Source organism: Mesocricetus auratus, unplaced genomic scaffold (genome assembly GCF_017639785.1).
Source record: "Mesocricetus auratus isolate SY011 unplaced genomic scaffold, BCM_Maur_2.0 Super-Scaffold_100007, whole genome shotgun sequence".
In the NCBI taxonomy this organism is placed as follows: Eukaryota; Metazoa; Chordata; class Mammalia; order Rodentia; family Cricetidae; genus Mesocricetus; species Mesocricetus auratus.
In genome coordinates, this window is record NW_024429191.1 from 76,176,465 (window position 1) to 76,196,995 (window position 20,531).

The following is a 20,531-nucleotide window of genomic DNA, read 5'->3' on the forward strand; positions in this document are numbered from 1 at the left end:
GTGCCTTTAATCCCAGCACCTGAGAGGCAAAAGCAAATTCCAGGACAGCCAGGACTGCATAGATAGACATTGTTCCCACAAAGGTAAAATACATTTTAAAAAGCAAATCAACAGAAGCTTTGCCTGCTGAGGAGCCTTGGCCTAAGTCTCACGGCAGAGCTGAGCCTGGAAGCTCCTGAGAGAAATACCGCCCAGCCCCTCGCCAGCACCGGGGTGAACAGTTTCTAGATTCCCCTTTCTAAAAGGCTCCACTGAGCTAGTCACAGGCCCAGTGCTGGAGGTTGGGGAGATGCTCACAGAGCCACAGCAGGCCCGGAGGTGGCACCTGGCTTCAGGGTTACTGAGTTACCTGTGGCACCCCAGACATAGACCCTGCGTCTACAAGGCTCAATTTGTCCCTGTATCCCCACTGCTGTCACAGAGGCAGACTGGAGCATGGGTTCCGTGCCCAGCCACCACCCTCACCCCCTGCCCCAATATGAGCCTCTAAAGTCTCAACCTGGAGCCAGGTGGATTTTTCTTGGTCTTGGCTGGGTATAAGACCCTGGGCAAACCTTCCCTGAGACTCCAAACAGGAAGGACCAGTGCTGTAGGGTTATAAAATGAATGGTGTATAGACAGAGGCCTCAGCGATCAGTAACGAGCTATTCTGCATCCAACAGCACCTGGGTGCTCTCTGATGTCCCCAGGAGTCCTCGGCCTCCATTGCCTCTTCGGATGCCCTTTGCTTACTCCCTCAGCAATGTCCTTGCTCCTCCCCGGCCCCTCTCGCCTAGCCCGCCTCCTTGTTCACCAGCGTGTACCATGAATTGCTCCCTGGGTGCTTGGGTGTTTTCATGACATCTGTTTGCTTGGCTTCATGTGGGAGAGCTAGTCCCCTTCCTGGGTAAAACCACCACGGAGCTGCCAGGTCCCAGAGTTCTATGGCTCAGCATTCCACTGTGGCCAGAAAAGCATGGAAAGTGAGACATGGAAGGAGGCAGGGACTGTCCCCTTGTTACATAAAACAGCCAGCTTGAGGGTAGTACTAGGTCTCCTGACTGCTCCTGACTGTCCCCTGTTTCTAGCTCACCCCGTTTCTCCCACGTAGGCCACTGGGGATGAGTGCTGCCTCTTTGACCCTGACCGGTGGCCCGTAGGAGACTGCCTCTCTAACCACAGGCCCTGGGGACATCCATACCCAGGGGTCTCAGGTGTGGCAATAGTGTCCCCTCCCCTGCTGGTGTGTTGCTGGTTAGGAACCAGGCTCTGTGTAGACACCGGATGACAGGTTACGTGATCCTTCTGATCAAGGGGCCTCACTAAGGTATGTGCCCTTGAACCCAGGAAGGGGAGACGGCAGTCATGGGGCAGAGTGAGGGGGGCATCAGTTCCTGCTTCTCCTGTTCTGTTTACAGATGAGCTGCTGTCCTCCCTGGGCAAGGAGGAGCGGGCAGGGCAGAGGACGGTGCCAAGGTGGCACGAGGCTGGGCATGTGCCTGGTCTGAGGTGTCATTTGCAGAGTGCCAGATACCTGGAGGTGCCGCTCTGGGGACCCCAGGTCTCACCAGAGCATTGCCCTTGCTTTAGAAGCTGACCTCTGACCCGGGAGCAGCCAGAATCTGGGTATGCCAGCCCCCGCGCTGGACTCAGAACCCCCGCCACCACCAGTGAGTCTTGGCTCTGCTTATAGCATGTGACGCCAGAGGGGCTGAAAATAGTCCCTGGAGGAGGGGGAGAAGGGGGAGAAGGGGCTATTTAAAGGGCTCCAGAGAAGCCAGCCACAGCGGAGGGAGCGAGAAGGGATAATGGCTACTTCAGAGCTGAGCTGCCAAGTGTCTGAGGAGAACCAGGAACGCCGGGAAGCCTTCTGGGCAGAGTGGAAAGATCTGACTCTGTCCACCCGGCCGGAAGAGGGGTGAGTGTGACAGATCATCTGGAAGTTCTGCCTCTGCTTCCCCAGAGCACTGTCTCCACACCAGAGTGCAAACCCCTTAAGTTTCCGGAGGCCCTCCCCTGCGCCAGGGACCTGGCCATCCGGGGAGCCCTCAGGAATTCACCACCCTTCTCTCTGTTTGTAGGTGCTCCCTGCATGAGGAGGACACACAGAGACATGAGACCTACCACAGGCAGGGACAGTGCCAGGCGGTGGTGCAACGCTCGCCCTGGCTGGTGATGCGCCTGGGTATCCTCGGCCGTGGGCTGCAGGAATACCAGCTGCCGTACCAGCGGGTGCTGCCGCTGCCCATCTTCACCCCCACCAAGGTGGGAGCTGCCAAGGAGGAACGCGAGGAGACCCCCATCCAGCTGCGGGAGCTGCTGGCACTGGAGACAGCTCTGGGCGGCCAGTGCGTGGAGCGCCAGGACGTGGCTGAGATCACCAAGCAGCTTCCCCCAGTGGTGCCTGTCAGCAAACCCGGGACCCTGCGGCGTACCCTGTCTAGATCCATGTCTCAGGAAGCTCAGAGAGGCTGAGATGGACTGGGACTCAGGCTCCACTGCGTCTGCCTTGGGCTCGGCCCTTCCTGGTTAGGACCATGGAGGAGAGCTGCTGGCCATGGCTGCTTTGTAGTTTGCCCAGAGGTGGGGGCTGTGGGAGGAGGGAGCCAGAGGCCAGGATGCCTAGGTGTCCTGAGTCCCCAAAGGGAGGGGAGCAAGAATGGTGGGCCCTAGAGGTGGAGGGCTGAGCACCCTCAGCCCCAGAAGAAAGGACAAGAGATACTGGTGAGGCCAAGAGCCCCGGGAAACAGTGACCTGTTCAGTTAGAGACGGAGTAGGATGAGGAAGCGACGTGGAATGCTCTGGAAAGGATGCTTGAGGATTCCAGGGAGGGGGATGTGAAGAGGGCAGAGGCAGGGCAGGCCCCCAGCACCCTCTGTTAGCACTGCAATAAATGCTCAACCATGCTCCAGGCTCCTTTCTTTCTTTGTGGTTGGGGATGAGCATTAACGTCCCCTATGCACTTCTGGGAACAGCCATGCATTTGAGCTAAATATGGCACAGCCAGAGGGTACACCCCATGCTTAGGGGTGGGGACGGGAAGAACTGTAAACAGGGTAACTGTCTGGTCCCCCTTCCTGTGTCACTGCCCGGTCCTGGCTTCCATGTCCAGTCCCTGGCACTAGAGAGTGCCTAGCAGGCCAGCTGGCTTCAGGGTATCTTCAAATGGTATCTGCGGAGGATATGGAAGGGGCTGGCACGAGGGCTGTCCTTGGCTGTGCCTTGGGGTGTACATAGGGTCAATGACCTGAAGGCCTGTCAGTCGTAGATCCAGACAGAATCAATCCTTGGCTGGCATCAGGTGTTCCACTAGCCTGGCCTGGGTGGGAGGACAGGTTCCTGTCTGTGACCCCTGCAGCTGTTAGGATGATTCATGTCCCAACCTGGGTGTCTGGCCTAACAAGGAGACTGTCCCCTTGGAATAAGGAAGGGGCACAGAGGAGGACTGGATTGAAAGAGGCCAGGACTATCTTAGCAGAGACTGGCATCCTGCTCACCCAGAAGGGCACAGGTTCGTTCAGAGGGCTCTCCTCTAGGAAGACGAGATGCTGTTGGCAGGGTGGTTTGTCATTTTGAGCAGATGGGACAGAAGAGTAGACGCTTGTGTGCCAGGTACCTGGAACACTAAAACAAGACCTGCAGGCCAGGCCCTGCCAACTCCCCGGTAGGGGCAGGAGTGCTGACTGGGGGAGGACAGTCAGGGACCTGTACCCTCGGAATGCCAAAAGCGCACCATGTGCCCCTCTAGTGGCCATTGCAATACCAAGAATGAGCTCAGTACTCTTTGTTCTTACCTGAGTCCGGTGTCCCTGATATGGTAGGAACATCCTGAATCAGCTGTGCTTGTTGGTCCCCAGATAAGCAACACAGCCCAGAGGCCACAGGGATGCTGGGATGTTCTGCTTGCTAAAAGCATTAGCCCTGCTCTCCTCCCTTATCTCTACTGCCGTGGATGCTCAGGGCAGAGACCTGCTCAGGGGCTCCCCCGGGCCACCAGAACAGAGTGTCCCTTCTGGAGGAGGAAGGGGCTTGGAGGATAGAGTTGGGATCCAGGCCTGGAGGAAGGGATGTCATTATTAGGAAGGGGGGCTTGTAAGGGGCGCCCCGAGAGAGGGAAGGAGGCCTGGGGGAGGTCGATGCGCTATCCAAACCTCGGGAAAGAAAGGGGATGGGATGCTGGGCCAAAGTGTCTGTGGGAGGCTGGAGAGGAGCTGGGGCACCTGGCAGGGGATCCGGAACTGAGGTTTGGGGTGCAGGACCTCACTGGAAGGAGTGAGCTGGGGGAGGTATGGGTGGAGCGTGGAGGGATACCCAGCACAAGTGCAGAGCGAGGGTGAAGCAGGAGCTATATATTCTAGAGAGTACCCTCCACACCTCCGCGCGTGTCTGTTTCTCTGGACACTAACAAAGATGGATGGGGTGGCAGAGACGTAGTGGCCCCGGGCGCCTCATCCCTCAGCCGCCGCCCCCGCAACGGAGGGAGGGGTCGGGGCGGGGAGGGGCAGTGGTAGATAAGGGGATGGCGAGGCTTGTGGGGGATAGGAGGCCCCAACAGAAGCATGAGCTGTGGCACAGACCCGAACCACGCTGCAGGGATGGCCCCTGACTCGGACCCTGGCCGGGCAGCTGTCGCCTTGGCTTACCAGGGCTTCGAGCCCCGCGCCTATCTCCGCAACAACTATGCTCCTCCTCGTGGGGACCTGAGCAGCCCTGATGGCGTTGGGCCTTGGAAGCTGCGCTGCATGGCACAAACCTTTGCCACGGGTGAGCACCGGAAACTGAGGCATGAGAGAGCAGAAGGCAGGGGGGGGGGAATGAAAGGGAGAGAGAGAGAGAAACAAGAATGCACTCTAGATGAGGACCCAGAAGCAGGACTGTATAGGAGGCCGGCTTGTATAATCAAGAGGGAGCAAATCGGCGAGGCTGGTAGTGGTGCCCGCCTCTAGTCCCAGCTACTAGCTTGAGCCCCTGAACTGGAGGCCTGGCTAGACAGCTTAGATCCTCTTTTCTTTGAGGGGAGGGTACTGAGGATTGACAGACAGGCGGGGTGGGGTACAGGAGACAGACAGAGATGAAGGCTGAGGCAGAGATTGGAGACTAGAGGGACAGGCTAGGGGTCTCAGAATCTCCCCCACTTGATCGTCACTGAAGCTAGTTTTTTAGTGGTGGAACCCGACTTAAAGGAGCCCAGCTTCTCTCCAATGTAGGTAGCCCAGGATGGCCCCCAGCAGGACCTGATTTGTGTGGGTACTTGCTCCAGGCACTCACTGCCCAGAAGGGCTGGGAGAGCATGGGAGGGATGGCTGAGGTAGGGACCACCCGGAACCCCTTTCTCTGCTTCTCCAGGTGAGGTGTCTGGGCAGGTCCTCATTGACATTGGTTTCTCTGCTTCTCCAGGTGAGGTGTCTGGGCAGGTCCTCATTGACATTGGTTCGGGCCCCACCATCTACCAGTTGCTTAGTGCCTGCGCCTACTTTGAGGACATCACCATGACAGATTTCTTGGAGGTCAACCGGCAGGAGTTGGGACTCTGGCTTCGAGAGGAGCCAGGAGCCTTTGACTGGAGTGTGTATAGCCAGCATGCTTGCCTCATTGAGGGCAAGGGGTAAGAGCAGCGTCCCATGGAGCGGTGGGTGGGTGGTGGAGGGCGGCAGAGGACTGAGCCTGGGGTGGTCCTGAGCCCTGCCTTGTGCCCCTGTCCAGTGAGTCCTGGCAGGAGAAGGAACGCCAGCTACGAGCCAGGGTGAAGCGAGTCCTGCCCATAGACGTGCACCAGGCCCAGCCCCTGGGAACGTCGAGCCTGGCACCCCTGCCCGCCGACGCCTTGGTTTCTGCCTTCTGCCTGGAGGCTGTGAGCCCAGACCTTGCCAGCTTCCAGCGGGCTCTGCATCATGTCACCACCCTGCTGAGGCCCGGGGGCCACCTCCTCCTCATCGGCGCCCTAGAGGAGTCCTGGTACCTTGCTGGGGAGGCCAGGCTGTCTGTAGTGCCAGTGTCAGAGGAGGAGGTGAGGGAGGCCCTGGTCCTTGGTGGTTATGAGGTACGAGACTTCCGTACCTACGTCATGCCTGCCCACCTCCGCACGGGCGTAGATGACGTCAAGGGCGTCTTCTTTGCCTGGGCTCAGAAGATGGGGGTGCAGGTGTGAGGGCCCTATACACCTGGTGTCCTGTGCCTCCCAATTCCTTATTACCTGACAAGGCACCTAATAAAGAAACAGCCCCTGCTGTCGTGCTGTTTGTGGCTTCCAGAAGTAGAGACTCTGTAGAGGCCTCTGAGGTTTAGAAGGGGACCGTCCTGGCTGCTCTTTTTCCCCAGGAGCCTCCACGAAGGTTGATTTCTGTACCACCCATTCTCCCATCCCAGGAGGGCCAAGTTCAAGGGGGCACAGGCAGCACCCGCTGCTTGCCAGGCACTTGTGTGGCTCTAGTGGCCGGGCACTCCACCTCAGCTCAGCAGCAGGGCCTGCCCGTTTGTCTCCAGGTGAAGTTCAGGGAGCCTGAGTAAGAGAAGCCAAAGCTAGAGAGCCAGGTTACTGAAGTGGATAGCAGGGAGGTGTTGAGGCCCAGACACAAATTCAGGTTGAGAAACAAGAGCCGGTGGTGCGAGCTCCCCACACCCCCACACCACACCACACCACACACACCATCACACACACACACACACCATCACACACACACACACACCATCTCACACACACACACACACCATCACACACACACACACACCATCACACACACACACGCACCATCACACACACACACACACCATCTCACACACACACACACACACGCACCATCACACACACACACACACCATCACACACACACACACACGCACCATCACACCACACACACACACACACACACACATGCACATACGCTTCAGGCTCTGTCAGGCTCCATGCCACCCTTACTCCCAAGTACCCAGGCAGAGATTTAAAATCCACAATGTCTGGCCGACGATGTCTCCTTCCCTCCAGCCCGTGTTATACAGAGAAGCAGAACCAGTGTGTGCGAGGCCAGGAAATGGTTTATTAAGCACACCCTTACTGTCCCCGGCCTTAAAATTGCTCTTAGTATTAAAAAAAATCCTAATAGGCTACCCAAGTACCTGAGCTGGAGTCCTGGCATAGCTACCTCCCACAAAGAGAGGGCAGGGATAATGGCAGAGCCCAGCTGCAGGCTGCCTTCCTGATGGACTGATTCAGGTTCAGGCTGTATGGGCCCTGCTTGCCCCGGGATTATCCTGGGAGAGCAGGTTCTCTATGGAGGGCAGTGACCACATTCAGACCCAAGCTCCACATCCTCTTTCCCTTTGGCTGATGCCCCTGAGGTCCAGGCTGTGACCAGGGGCTACAGCAGGGAGTGGGAGGCATACCATGCCAAGGTAGAGAGGAGGCAGGGAGGGGTACCTTTTCCCTTCCTCTCTCTGCCCTTCAGGGGCTAGTTCTGCAGGGGGCTCTCAAGACATGCGGGGGTGGGGGCAGACTGTGATTTGGAATGGAGTGCAGAGGGGGCGTCGGGCAGGCCTCCACACTCACAGCACCCATCAGGTCACACGCACATGCTGGCAGCTGGCTGGACTTGGGGTCTTAGGCAGACTTGGAGCTCAAATGACTGCTGGTGATGACTTGGTTCCCCCATTCCACTCCAGCCTACCAGTGTAGCCCACGCATGTTCATGTCAGACACAGGCCTTCTCAAAACCACCCCCACTCACCTGCCTCCTGAACACACATCCAGTCTCTACACTATAAGTGAATCCCACAATGCCCCAGCCCTGCCAAACATGGCACATTGACTACCTGGTCGTGTCTGCTCTTGGCTTGGTCCCTGCCCCTCTATGTGTCAATGTGTCCATCCCCAACCAGAACAGCAGCCAGGGTTCTAACCCGGAGGCCCCTGGGGTCCTGGCCCTGACGGCAAGAAAGGCTGTTGCAGGAGGCAGGGTGGAAACCCCTCGTTGGTACCAGTCCAGCAGCTCAGTGCCTCAGACCACGGAGAAACCTGGGCAGCTGAAGAGCAGGCCTCCAGCGCCACCTAGTGGCTTCCTGACAAAAGAGACCCCAATGTACCCCAAAGGCCCGTGAGTGGCATTTAGGGGTAAATGGAGGTACTGGGGGTGGTTCTACGGGGTGAGTGATGTGGGAAAGGGAGTGGCTGAGGAGACAGGAGCAGCACTTCTCTCCGTAGACCCCAAAATTTGCTCCCAGTTCAGCCCCAGGCAGAGGTCTTGCCCTGTGAGAGCCAGCAAGGAGTGTGTGGCTATATGATTCCAAGCCCATACCCCACATGTTCAAGTTCAAGAAGCTAAAGGGAGAAAAACAATCATCTCAGGGGGAGAAGGGAGAAGCAGCAGGAAGGAGGCAGATCTACCCCTCCAGGGTCTTTAGTCTAGCTTGAGCTTGGCTTCAGAGTCCTTCAGTAGGTATAGACTGTCATCTTCCAGAAATCTGTGGGTGTAGAGATGACCCCACTGAGGCAGTCACCCAGGTCTGGGAGCCCTCCCAGACGGTGGGGTGACAACCGGCAAGTGGGAAGAGAGCCCCAGTCAAGGAGTAGGTAAGGAAGGGGGCAGGCAGGGGGTCCCGGGTCGGGGGCGGAGCTAAAGCGCTAACCTGAAAAAGAGGATGTGGAGAGGGATGGTGCTGATATGCCAGATGGCATGGGCGTCCAGGACCCAGAAGAGGGGCGGGAAGTCCAGCAGCTCCAACAGGGAGAGCCCCTGCAGCAGCAGCACCACGGTCACACACCTGCGCGTGTGGGGCAGGCGCCGGTGGTTCCGCAGGCACCAGGCCAGCCACCATGCCAGGTTCACCAGGCCTGGAGGCCGGAGACACAAGAGGCTCACTCACTGGCTGTCCTCCTTGACTCCAACTGCCTTGTCCCGACTCCACCCACCCCAGCCTCCCATCTCAACTCCTCTCTCCGGAATACGCCTCAAGAACCCACCGCACGCCCGCCCACAGCTCTGCAGCTCTGCCTCACCTATAGCCACGTTGGCCATCATGTTGTAGCCGTAGTCGAAGCGGACGAGGCTCAGGTAAGCGACGTGCAGCAGCAGCAGGAGCAGCAGCAGGGCTCCGAAGGCACTGGCCACCGACGGGTGCTGCAGCCCCACAGTCCTGTCAGCCATCCAGAGCGACTCAGACAACCCCTGGCTAGCCTCAGAGCCGTGGTCCGTCAACTGTTTCCTCGCCCCAAGTGGTGAGGGCTTGCCGAAGCCACTGTCCTCTCCCTGTCCCACCAAACCAACCGTTTCCTAGAAACCAAGGGCCACAACTCCCGGAGGAGCCCGGTTCCTCTAACCCTGGCATCCCCCCCAAGACAGCGCTGTGGGAATGTGAGGAGGCCAGGGAGAAAGCCCTCAGCGGCACCCTCGCTGCCCACAGCCCCAAGGGCTCACCTCACACAGCACAGGTAGATAGAATGCAGGATGACGGCAGAGGCGCAGAAGTAGTCCATCTTCTGAGGGTGGGGAGAGCCCAGGAGGCCATGTGAGGGGAGCAGAGCATGGCACAGGTCAGGGCCCACAGAGGAGCCACAGGGATGAGGCAGGGAGGGGTCAGGGTCTGGGCTTTCGGTCTGCAGGAACCCCATCTTGCATTCCCTCTGCCTATGGCTGTTTCCCTGTGTCCACACTTATAAAACGTTTTAGAACGGCAGCGAGCCATCCGTGGCATCGAGAAGGGCACACCACGGAATTCAAAATGTCGTTTGGAGTGTGGTAGACATGGACTACACTAGCTTGGGTGACCCTGGGAAATGACTTCCTTTCTCCCAAGCTCGGTGGCCTTATAGATCAGGAAACCAATGACAAAACTCTCCTGGCTAGACCCAGGTAAGGCTCCCTGGGCTGCCAGGAAGGGATGCAGGCTCTGCAAATGGCACTGCCTTCACTCTGCGGTGCCTGCTCTGCCCTCTCCTGGGCTCCTCTGGGACTGTCCCATGCAGGGGGCTGGGAGGCGCTCACCTCTGTGAGGTCAGTGTCCCTGGTATGGAAGACTGTGGACCAGAACCAAGCATTGAGGGACACCTGAGGAAGGAGACGTCAGTTAGCTTGCAGCTCAAGGTGGAGGAGACCTGAGGTGCTCTGGGGGGGGGGGGGATGTGCATCCTGTGCCCCAAGAGTTGTGTGAACAAACCCAGGCCTCACTCCCACCCAGCGAATCCCCACAGGAGGATTTCCCACCGCTATACACTGCCACCCAAGCCCCCAGGCCACAGAGCTGCAGCTTCCACATGTTCTGGCCTGGCCAGGGAACCAGTCCTGGCAGAGCCTCGTTCCCAAATTACCCAATCTCTAAGACAACAGCCCCCAGGGCCCTGCCTCCTCCCCCACACTGCCAGGTGATGACAACCCCACCCCAGCCCAAGGGAGCCTGTGACTTCAGCTTCTGGGGGCGGGGATGAGGTGAGTGGGTGGGTGGGGGGCTTGAGCTAGCTTGGGGTGTGTCCAGAGGAGCAGCAATCCAGGGCGGGAGGTGAGGCAGATCCCACTGGAACCTAGCCTCTGAGGAAGACTGGCCAACCCAGCACAGCTTCTTCCTGGCTGGGCCAGCCTAACCCGCTGGGCCAGTAGTTGCTCTGGAGTCTTGGGAGGAGTAGGGGCAGGGCTGAAGAGGCTTTGAGAATGGCCCAGGGGAATGCTGGGGGCCCTTTTCCTGGAACAGCAGAGCCTGAGACTTGAAAATACACCTTCTTGTGGGAATCGGTGTTGGCACTTTCTTCAAGGCCTCTGTCCACAGCACAGGTCCAAGTTACTGAGAAAAGGGCAGGCTGTGGTGGAGGCAGGAACCAGAGGCTAAGAAATCAGTCACGAAAGGTAGAGCAGTCCCTGGCCTGCCGTACCCAGAAGGTGAACAGAGATGTTTGCAGGACAGGCCTGTAGGAGCTGCCCACTTAGGTACCACAACAAATGGGCGGCCAGGGGACACAGGAGCAGGTCAGGAATCTCACAGCGGGAGGGCCAGACATGGCTGAGACATGACAGGAGCAGAGGATGACAGGGGGTCCGGATAGAGGCAAGGCAGGGCTTGGAGCCAGGCAGTACTCTTGATGCTAGGCTCTGGCCTGGGAGCCCTCTGCCCCCACCCACTGCCAAACTTGACTTTCTCTGACAGCCTTCTAGTTACAGAGGGCTGCCTGAGGAATGGCGTCTGCAGCCTTGACAAGGGTCTGAGGTGTCTTATGGTGGGTAGGCCACCACTTCTAGCCTTTTCCTCAGAGGACTTGGGAGGCAGCTGTACTGTGGGTACCTGGCTGTGCCTCAGCCTGCTATGGGACCTGAGGAGAGGTCACAGCCTGTGTCCCAAGCCAGGTTCGGCCACTCATCCTCACTAAGCAGACTTCCCCGTGTGGCCACACCGAAGAGATCATCTTTTTTCTGCTTTCCGCTATTCATGTGACTTTTGAGATTGGCTTATTGAGGGTGGGTCTAAGGGCTCTCTCCTCAGATGGGGCAGGCCTGAGTGGCCTTCATCTCCTCCCTCACACGGCCTATGGTGAGCTGGGTCAGTATGGGGGAGAGGGGTGACCCCGGGCTGAGACAGGACCCAAGCAATCACAAGGACCAGGCCGGCCAGGTGCAGGACATCTTGGGGAGGACAGTGGCCCTGGAACCTGTGTGGGAGGGAGGCGGGGAAGGCAGCAGGCCCTGGCAGCCAGCCAGGCCTCCTTGTCACCCACAGCAGGAAGGGGGAGGTGACAAGAGGGCTGGTCTAAGTGGCAGTTGGAACACTGGAAGCGGAGGGTGGGGTGCACTGGGCCAGGCTGTAGACCCACACACAGGTGTAGGCTGCTGACTTTTTTTTATCCGTTGACTCCAAGGGGCCATGTACTTACTGAGTCCTGTCTGAAGCTTGGACTCTGAACCCCTGGGATGTCCCTCTCTTAAGGAGTGTCCCATGAAGGGTGGGGTCTTTCCGATCATTTCCTCAGACCCAAAGGCAGTACCACTAAGAATGCAGGCCCCAGAGCCAAACCTGGGGGCTTTAAGCCCTAGCCTTGGGCAGCATTTCCTGTGTGTCCTCAGGCAAGTTATTCACCCTCTCTGTCTCAGTTTCCAGTGCTACACATGCTTTTTACAGCCGCTGCTTGGAACACGGGTGTCCCATGAACCTTGGTTTCCTTCATCACGTCCACCAGGCTGACTCCACCACTTCCCTTCACCTGACCTCCAACTTCTCTTTCCTCAAGTTCGAGGTCAGACCGTGGGGTCTCAGGGGCACTGGCTCCAGGGTGCAGACAGCTCAGATATGGGAAAGTCCCTCTTCATGTTCCCAAGCCTCTGTCCCATGAGCACGGTCCCACTGTCTCATCGGTGCTGCTTCTCTTCAAGACACGAGCAGATGGGCATGCGGGAGTGCGGGGGGGGGAGTCATGCACAACTGTTCTGCACACCTGCTTTGCACTCGGTGTGGTGGGAGGGACCAGCGGGGTAGGTGAGAATTTTGTGTAAACACTTGAGAATGGGGGACTCGGGGTCGCAGTAGTGGCAGGGATGAAGGGACAGGAAGGCTGGTGGAGGGAGGCAGGGGCCTGTTTCAAGTCTGCTGGCAAATACTAGAACAGACAAAAATATCAGCCATGAAACTGGTTGGATGCCAAGAGAGCCAGATCTGTCAGGAATTTGACCCCGGTGTTAAGCCCCAGTGCTCGGAGCTGTCATTGACATCATCACGGTGGGGACAAGTGGGTCTTTAAATAGCCTGGTGTCTCAGCAGTGGGGGAGGTAGAATGTTAAATATGATGTCGGCTGCCATCCTGCCCCCTTCTCTGGGGCCACAGTCCAGCGGGCCAAGACTACCTCGGGTTCACTCTGAGGGGAGGCGGGGCTTTTTCCCACCTCCAAAGGAGGATTCCTGAGCTGGTGAGATGGTTTGGATGAAGGCACCTGTGTCAAGCCCGATGCCCCGAGTTCAAATCCCAGGACCTGCACAGTAACATCGTACTAATTCTCCTGAGTTGAGTATGACCTCCACATCATGCCACAGCATGTTCCCAGGCACATGAGTAAATAAATACATGGTTTAAAACTCTTTTTTTCACTTCTTAACACTGTCTGACTCACTGGCTTTTGTCTGACAGTTGGGAAGTTCTTCCTGAACTCTAGCCATCAGTCTGGGATGCTCTGATCGGTCCCTGTCCTTTCATCTCACAGCTGCCCCTGAGAGTCTCCCCGATAGATGAAGGTGGGGTTGGTTCGGCCTCCTAGCTCTGGCAGAGGGCCTGGCCCCTCACTCCATGAAGTGAAAGGCTCCAGCACACAGGCCTCTGGCAGCTTCCCCAGCCCTTCCTGGTACCTCCCCAGGCTGCACCTGGGTCTAAATGGCAAGGCAGGGGCAGCCTTCTCATGCTGAAGTTTCAAGGCTCCACTGGGGAACAGAGGTATCAGAGAAAAGACACCCCTGGCCCTCCCATCCACACCCCAGCACAAGCGAGGGCCACACTTGTTCCAGAAGACCCGGCCCAGGACAAAGTCCGCTGCCACACCCTCTGGGCAGAAACACAAGACTTAATGGCAAGTATGAAATCCAAACTAGAATAAGGGTGGTGGTGCCTGCCTACCACAGCAATGCCCAGCCGTTCGAGGCAGGAAGAGTGAACACTGAAGGCTAACCTGGGCTATCCAGTGAGAGACCCTGAGTCAGCAAAGCAAAAACTAAATCATCCAACCAGAGTGGACCCTGTGTCCCTGGAAGACCTCATAAAGGCCAGAAGGGGCCCCAACAGCCTTGGCATCTGTTCCCTACCAGAGAACCTGTGTCCTGCTTCCAGGTCTTAGGTCCCACTGAGTTCTCCCACATGGACCCAATCCTGATTTCCAGGCTGAAAGGGCCTAGACACAGCCTTTGCTCTGCAGTTCTGAGCTAGACAAATGCAAAACCTGATTCTTGCTCAGCCAGTGTTTACTCCACCCTGGAGTCCAGTGGTGCAGTGCCAGAGGTTAGCCCTGGGGTCCAGTGGTGCAGTGCCAGAGGCTAGCCCTGGAGCACAGTAGTGCAGTGTCAGAGGCTAGCCTTGGAGCACAGTGGTGCAGTGCCAGAGGCTAGCCCTGCCTTCTCTACTTGCTGACTTGTTAGCTGTTATCTGAGGTCAAATCCCTGTGTGCCTGAGTCTTACTCAAAGAACATAGGTACATAATGAGGATCCCATGAAGAAACGCTGGTCAAACACCAAGGACAAGCCTGGTACCACAAGCACATGGTCTTCCTTCACAGCGTTTGCTCTTCTAGAGCTTACTATGCAGTTAAAGATAGCCTTGGACTCATGTTGCATCCAGATATAACTACTGTCTTCAAATTTTAAATGAAACTGATTTCTTTCTGTTTTTAGAGTCAGGGTTTCTCTGTGTAGCCCTGGGTGTCCTGGAATTCACTCTGTAGACCAGGCTGGCCTCAAATTCAGAGATCTGCTTGACTCTGCCTCCTGAATGCTGGGACTAAAGTCTAGGCCTAAAACTTATCATGTCCTGCAAAAAATTAATATAGGGTCTCAAATATGCAGCCTATGGTGACATCAAACTCAAAGTCCTGCTTCAGCCTCCTAAGTATGGAATTACAAGCATGGTCACTCTGCCCAGCCCCTCCCTCTCTCTCTGTCTCTCTGTCTCTCTCCTTGTCCATCCCTTCCTTCCCTCCTTTCTGCTGCTGCTCCATAGCCCCTAACAGTTACTGTTACCACTGAAGGCACACACTAGGTCTACTCCTCCATCCATGTCCTCCCTCCCACATCAGGCGCCCCCTGTGCCCTCCTCCAGCCACTTGTCTCCTTGTCCTGCCCTGTGGTTCTTGGTTTTCCTGGCCTACAGATGCCTCTTCCCTTTGCTGTCTTTACACTTCCTGTCTTCTGGCCAGGGGATTCCCCTGCTCTCTTCATGATTACTAGATATTTCCAGTCCTCATGCTGTCTCATATCCCAGGAAGCCTTACCTTGTTGCCTGCCCTGTAGGGCCCAGCCCCATCACGTGCCCTACAGCTCCCCCCTCTTCCGCGTTTCTTCAAGGCTGTACTTTGACATCCAATTGTGTGTCTGAGACTAGTGTGAGAGGTCAAGGACCGGTGTGTTTTTACATGTTTGGGGGCCTCTAGCAGCAGTAAGGTGCTTGGCGTGCAGCGGGTGGCCAATGGACACAGATGGAGGTTCTTATGACAGGAAGAAGTGGGTGGGGATTTCCCCATTAAGGCCTGTCGGAGGAGCTCCGCCCCCTAGACACCCACCGTAGCTCTTACTGTCACCCAGTGCTCCTCTGCACGAAGGTCTCCAATGGTCCCAGGCCTGGATTCTAGTTCCTCAGACCCACCATACTAGTGAGGCTGAGAACTTTTTTCTGCTCACAAGGACCCACCTGTGTTCTCCAGGGATAGGCCTGCACTTGACTAAGCTCTAATAAGATCTCTGGGCCAGAACAAAAGACACATCAATCCTCCAGAGAGGTCTTGAAGAGACCAGCAGTGTCAGCATGTTCCCTGCAGTGAAACCTCTTCCCATCCACATTAGCAAACTGCCCACTGAGCCTTTTTGCAGTTTCCTCACTTAGGACCAACCAGAATGTGTGTCCTCCCTGCTTCCCAAGAAGACCGTCCTGGTAAGAAGGGAGGGAGGTCCAGCGCTTCCCATTTCCACTCTGCCTGACTACCATATGTGTTAGCCCTGGAAAAGAGAGAGGCTAGTCGCTGGAAGCCCATCACTGGGGATGGAAGAGCTCCTCTGTGCAGAGCAGGGTGTGTAGAGTGTCCTGCTCGGCTACCTACCCAAGCGAAGGCCATGCAGGTGTGGTACATGGGGGAGGAGGCTGGCACAGAGGCACGGTAGCGGCGGAGCATCACCAGGCTGGCTAGGCCATTGAGGAGTGAGGCCACGGCAGAGGCTGGCTCTTGGATGAACAGGAACCGGGAGAAGGGCCACTGAAAAAGGAGCATAGGGAGGAGGCCTGAGGGGAGGCAGCCCCTAACTGGCCTGATCAATCTTTCCTTGACAGCTGCATCAACAGGTCTCCAGCTGGTTCCTCAGCTCAAGATTTTGGCCAAAGCCTTTAATTCTCTCAAGTCAATGAGAATCTCTCCGGAAGTCCCTGGCTAAGATTAGAGTCTTTCCCTGGTAGGCAGGCACCGCAGTGGAACCCTGAGTCTGGGGACAGCAGACAGGCCAGGTGAAACCACACAGACCTGCCATCCAGATCTGGGGTCCATCCCTCCTCAGCTACTTCCCATAGTCCTCTGAGTGCCTGATTACTTTGTGCTAAGCTGGGATGAGTAATTCCTGCCAGCAGGCAAAAATGAGACAACAGTGGGTCAAAAGGCGCAAAGAAGGGGTCAACATAAGGGGCATTTCTGATGATCTGGACTCCCATTGCAGAAACTATGAGAAAAACACCTTAGTCAGGGCTAGTGGATATCTCAGGCAGCCCTGAGAAGCTCAGCACTACTGTGAGGGAACACAGACCTTTGTGTGTGTGTGTGTGTGTGTGTGTGTTTGGAAAGAGGGTATTACTTGGCTACATAGACCAGGTGGGCCTCAAATTCGAGAGCTCCACCTGCCTCTGCCTCCTAAGTGCTGGTATTAAAGGTGTGCGCCATCACACTTGGCTTGGGACACAGGCATCATTACTCCAAATTCAGAAGCAGGACACACTGGCACCATTGGAAGAGCAAGAGATTCTGAGCACAAGTGCCTGTTCCATCACTCCCTCCCTGTGACACCCTACCTCAGGCTGCTGGGACAGCATGGGCCAGTTGGGGGCTAAAGGCCACCACCACACACCTTGCCTGACTCTGCAACTCACCTTGCCATGGAACTGAGGCACTCTGTGACCCTCCTGAAGGTAGAGGCCGACAGTGACCCACATGCACTCATACTTGCAGTCATCCCGACAAGTCCAGCCTGAAACAGACAGACAGGACTACAGATGTTGTAGTTCAGGGAGGCATACGCAGCCTGATGAAGCCCAGGCATGAATGCAGAGAACCACAGGAGATCTCAAAAGCTTACACACAGGGGAGGGGGGGGCAGATTTTAGCAGTGAGAGCCAAGTGAATAGTTTCTTCTCCCTTTACCCAAGACGGGGCTCTTGGCATCTGACAGGCCTGTTAGGGGACATGGGTTTATACTTTCCCATCTGCATCCAAGGTGGAATCTTTGGTGTCTCCCCGCTCCTATGAAAAATAAAGCTGAGACCCTTCACCCCGACTCCTCAGATTCCTTTATTCCCTCACTGCCACTGCTCATGTTCCCTGCTCTGGGGAAAACCAAGCTGCTACATGTACCCAAATCTTCCCAGGGCCTCCAAGCTCTCTGCTCCCTCTTTCTGGAAATGCAGCTCTATCACTTTATAGGCTGAGTGACCTTGGGCAAGGTACTTAATCTGAGTGTTCCCACCTGTAAAATGGATTAGGGACACTATCCGAATGGGTTGCCGTGATGCCGTGACGCCTGTCAAGTGTGGGTCTCAATATGTTGGTTGGCATCAATTCCCTCCTTTTTAAATTGTTCCATGGTGATCCCTGCCTCTACCCCTTGAAGCAGACTCCATTCCTTCCTGTTCCAAATGCATATAGTGCTTAACGTATGGGTCTGTTAGGGCTCAAACCACTCTGTCTTTGTGAATATTCACCGGCTTGGGCACTATAAACTCGGAAGGGCAGGCTCCTGGTCTGTCTCCTGTGTTATTTCAGGTCTTGTACGCCGTGTTTAACAAGTATTGATCTGAATAAATATAATTAAGCCTCTGGAAAGCTAGGACAAGCCGTTGAGACCCCACACACACACACTCAGGAGATTCCATACATTTACATTCATGAGAGAACCCATGGGGAAACTGAGGATCCGAGATTGCAGAACAGTTGGGCGCAATGGGCGGGGCTAAATTCAATGGGCGGGGCGTATCGGGGGTGGGGCTTACCAGCTAGGCTCATGTAGATTGGCTGGAGGGAGCGGAAGTGCTTCAGTGCGTCCCCCGAACAGTTCCGTTCTTCGCACCGGAGCACGCAGTCGCGGTACACCGGCTCGCGGTCGCCTTGGGAGCCCCACGCGAGACCCACTGTCACGGTTAGCAGCAGCAGCCGCGCCGTCCGTTCGGCCATCCTGTCACTCTGCCTGGCCGCCGAGGGAGGAGCGCGAAGTCCCACTTCCGTATCAACCGGAAGTACCTGTGTTCATGTTGCACCCTCCGCTGACGCCCGCCCACTTTAAATAAAAATTCCCGGATTTTAGTGGGCGGGGATCCCCGCCTCTAATCTGCTATCTACTCTAAACACAGTATTCAAGGGGTGGTGTGTATTCGGGAACAAATTAGTGTATTTTCTTTCTTCTTTCTCCATGATCTCTGTCCCAAGTGGGCCCCTCCTGTCATCTGCCCTTCTTAGATTTCAGTTTCCAGATGTTCTGGGCTCTCCATTTCTATTTCTTGTGCCGTCACCTTGATTAAAGACACTGCCAGGCCAGGAACCAGGAGGTAAGAACGGAAGTGGAGGTCACGAAGGAGTACTGCTTTCTGGCTTGCTTAGTCTCTATAGCATCCAGTAGTACTTGCCCAGAGTTGGCACCGCCGGCAGTGGCATGGGCTCTCCCATATCAATTATTGATCAAGAGAGTGTCCCCCTCTTGACAGGCCAATATGATGGGTGCATTTATTTTCTCAACTGAGATTCCCCTTTTCCAGATGTCAAGCTGACAAACAAAAACTCAGAAAAACTAATCACAACTCCAATTTCTAAAATTCGAATTTGACCCATAGCTTTCTTTCTTGCATGACCTGACCTGCTGGTCTCCACTGCGTTCATCACTCCTGCTGGTCTCCACTGCGTTCATCACTCCTGCTGGTCTCCACTGCGTTCATCACTCCTGCTGGTCTCCACTGCGTTCATCACTCCGGGTCCACTGCAAAAGTCCCTGTCTCCGGAGCCTCTTGGCCTTGTCTGGTTTCTATCACATCATTTTGCTTTTGCTTGTTTTTCTGTTATCAATTAAAGGCCCCCTGTTGCGGGTGATTGATTTGTTAACATGGGTAGGAAAATATGCAGTGCATGGTTTTCCTGTGAGGCAGGGAGGGGGTCCTTTCCTGTCCTGTTCACCTGTGGCATTGAAGTAGGACTTGGGCTTCGTGTGAGACACTTGGAGAGCCTTTTCCCTTTTTTTAAGTGAATGTACAACATAAAACTGGATGAGCCAGCCAAGTGCCTGGCTCAGTGAGGGCAGGTATTTGATTGACAACCTGGGTTGGACCCTCAGCATTCACATAAAGGTGAGAGTAGAGAATCAACTCCACAAAGTTGTCCTGTGACATCCATGTGTGTGCTATAGTGCGCGCGCGCGCACACACACACACACACACACACACAGAGGCATACACAAATGCAACACAACAAGAAGAAATTTCTTAGGGGAGAAGAGATGGCCCAAAAGTTAACAATGAGTACTGCTCTTTCAGAGGACAGGAGCTCGGTTCCCAGGACCCACACATGGCAGCTCACACCACTTGCAACTCCACCTCCAGGGAATCTGATAACCTTTTCTGGTCTCTGTAGGCACTGTACTTTCATGCACATACCCTGATACAGATACTTGGGAATTGGATGCTTGCTTTAGTGATCCCCATAGCTGCCCAACCAACAGTGCCCAAATCTCACTGTAGTTTTGAAGTCATGCGATTAAACACTCCTCCCCCCCAATCTTTTCATTCATGGTCTTTCTTCCTTTATACCCTGGAAAGGGAACTGGGGTTGGAGGGTAGGATTTAAAGGTGATGAAGGTGGGGTGTGGAATTCACTAGAAGTATCATGGAGTTACCTTCATTCACCCAGCAAGCTGCTCAGGGGTGCATCATTCACCCTGTATTTTCTGTGAATGGCACTTCTTCCATTTAAGTATACCATAGTGTCCTTGAAGTTGACCAGCCAGTTGATAGGGATGAAGAAATTATTACTTTTTGTGGAGATAAGGTTTCAATGTATAGCCCAGGGTGGCCTCCAAATTGGAATCTTCCTGCCTCTGACTCCTAAATGCGGGGAGTATTGGCATGTGCCACCTTGGTTCATTCAGGCCTGATGTGGTTACACACACTTAAATCCCGGCACTCAAAGGGCAGGGGCAAGTGGATCCAGGCCAGCCAGGGTTACATGGGGAGACCTTTTCTCAAAACAAACAAACACACACACCCTCCAAAACAAACAAACAAACAAACAAACCCAACAACAAACATCGAAAAAGCGAGCATTGTGGTCCCTAGTCGCTGATGGAGAACACAGTCAAATCCTAATATTACTTTGGGTCTGCTATCCAGACCTTTAACAATACACTTTTTTTGTTTTTTTTATTCTGAGGATGTATCTTTTACAATAATCCCCATGTGAAGATGGAGCATTAGGAAGAGGGAGGATGAAATCCTGACAAGGAAAGAGAAAAGTTTCTCCAGCTGAGTAAACTAGGTGGAGACAGGACTCCTTTAAAACTTTTGGTTTCTGCCCTCAGTGGTGGTGAATGCCTGAGTTCCAGGACAGCCAGGACTATAAAGAGAAACCCTGTCTTAAAAACAAACAGAACCTTTAGTTTC

At 55.4% G+C, this 20,531-nt stretch overlaps 3 protein-coding genes and 1 long non-coding RNA gene across 7 annotated transcripts; 3 read left to right on the forward strand and 1 right to left on the reverse strand.

The window, feature by feature from the left end:
* Window positions 1–1,737: 1,737 nt before the first annotated feature.
* Window positions 1,738–2,885, forward strand: LOC101842435 (titin-cap). Its single transcript, XM_005075934.4, has 2 exons — window positions 1,738–1,897; window positions 2,061–2,885. The coding sequence occupies exons 1-2, from the start codon at window positions 1,788–1,790 to the stop codon at window positions 2,452–2,454; spliced, it is 504 nt and encodes a 167-aa protein (XP_005075991.1). The 5' UTR covers window positions 1,738–1,787; the 3' UTR covers window positions 2,455–2,885.
* A 271-nt stretch (window positions 2,886–3,156) lies between these two features.
* Pnmt (phenylethanolamine N-methyltransferase) lies at window positions 3,157–6,206 on the forward strand. Of its 2 annotated transcripts, none has more exons than XM_040749641.1 (3): window positions 3,157–3,490; window positions 5,377–5,584; window positions 5,683–6,206. In XM_040749641.1, exons 1-3 carry the CDS (start codon window positions 3,346–3,348, stop codon window positions 6,125–6,127), a joined length of 798 nt encoding a protein of 265 aa, XP_040605575.1. In that variant the 5' UTR covers window positions 3,157–3,345; the 3' UTR covers window positions 6,128–6,206. The 2 variants fall into 2 exon arrangements, with proteins under 2 accessions (XP_040605575.1, XP_005075992.1); XM_005075935.4 differs by lacking the exon at window positions 3,157–3,490 and adding an exon at window positions 4,487–4,743.
* A 787-nt stretch (window positions 6,207–6,993) lies between these two features.
* Pgap3 (post-GPI attachment to proteins phospholipase 3) lies at window positions 6,994–18,063 on the reverse strand. Of its 3 annotated transcripts, XM_005075936.4 has the most exons (8): window positions 17,883–18,063; window positions 16,767–16,864; window positions 15,736–15,888; window positions 9,954–10,016; window positions 9,387–9,448; window positions 8,969–9,105; window positions 8,599–8,803; window positions 6,994–8,433 (listed from the first exon to the last, which is right to left on the reverse strand). In XM_005075936.4, the coding sequence occupies exons 1-8, from the start codon at window positions 18,061–18,063 to the stop codon at window positions 8,370–8,372; spliced, it is 963 nt and encodes a 320-aa protein (XP_005075993.1). In that variant the 3' UTR covers window positions 6,994–8,369. The 3 variants fall into 3 exon arrangements, with proteins under 3 accessions (XP_005075993.1, XP_040605576.1, XP_021086235.1); XM_040749642.1 differs by lacking the exon at window positions 15,736–15,888; XM_021230576.2 differs by lacking the exons at window positions 6,994–8,433; window positions 8,599–8,803; window positions 8,969–9,105 and adding an exon at window positions 9,113–9,218.
* A 252-nt stretch (window positions 18,064–18,315) lies between these two features.
* LOC106021588 lies at window positions 18,316–18,981 on the forward strand. Its single transcript, XR_001196829.3, has 2 exons — window positions 18,316–18,434; window positions 18,717–18,981. It is a non-coding gene; the product is annotated as an uncharacterized LOC106021588 (long non-coding RNA).
* Window positions 18,982–20,531: the final 1,550 nt, after the last annotated feature.

Bases quoted from the DNA above. Each gene is read 5' to 3' on its own strand.
- LOC101842435 (XM_005075934.4), top strand. From the start codon at position 1,788: ATGGCTACTTCAGAGCTGAGCTGCCAAGTGTCTGAGGAGAACCAGGAA. The intron at 1,898-2,060 runs GTGAGTGTGACA...CTCTGTTTGTAG, and splicing joins TCCACCCGGCCGGAAGAGGG to GTGCTCCCTGCATGAGGAGG.
- Pnmt (XM_005075935.4), top strand. From the start codon at position 4,539: ATGAGCTGTGGCACAGACCCGAACCACGCTGCAGGGATGGCCCCTGAC. The intron at 4,744-5,376 runs GTGAGCACCGGA...CTGCTTCTCCAG, and splicing joins GGCACAAACCTTTGCCACGG to GTGAGGTGTCTGGGCAGGTC. The intron at 5,585-5,682 runs GTAAGAGCAGCG...GCCCCTGTCCAG, and splicing joins TGCCTCATTGAGGGCAAGGG to TGAGTCCTGGCAGGAGAAGG.
- Pgap3 (XM_005075936.4), bottom strand. From the start codon at position 18,063: ATGGCCGAACGGACGGCGCGGCTGCTGCTGCTAACCGTGACAGTGGGT. The intron at 10,017-15,735 runs GTAGGTAGCCGA...CTCCTTCCTCAG, and splicing joins CCTGCATGGCCTTCGCTTGG to GTGTCCCTCAATGCTTGGTT. The intron at 8,434-8,598 runs GTTAGCGCTTTA...CTACACCCACAG, and splicing joins CTCCACATCCTCTTTTTCAG to ATTTCTGGAAGATGACAGTC.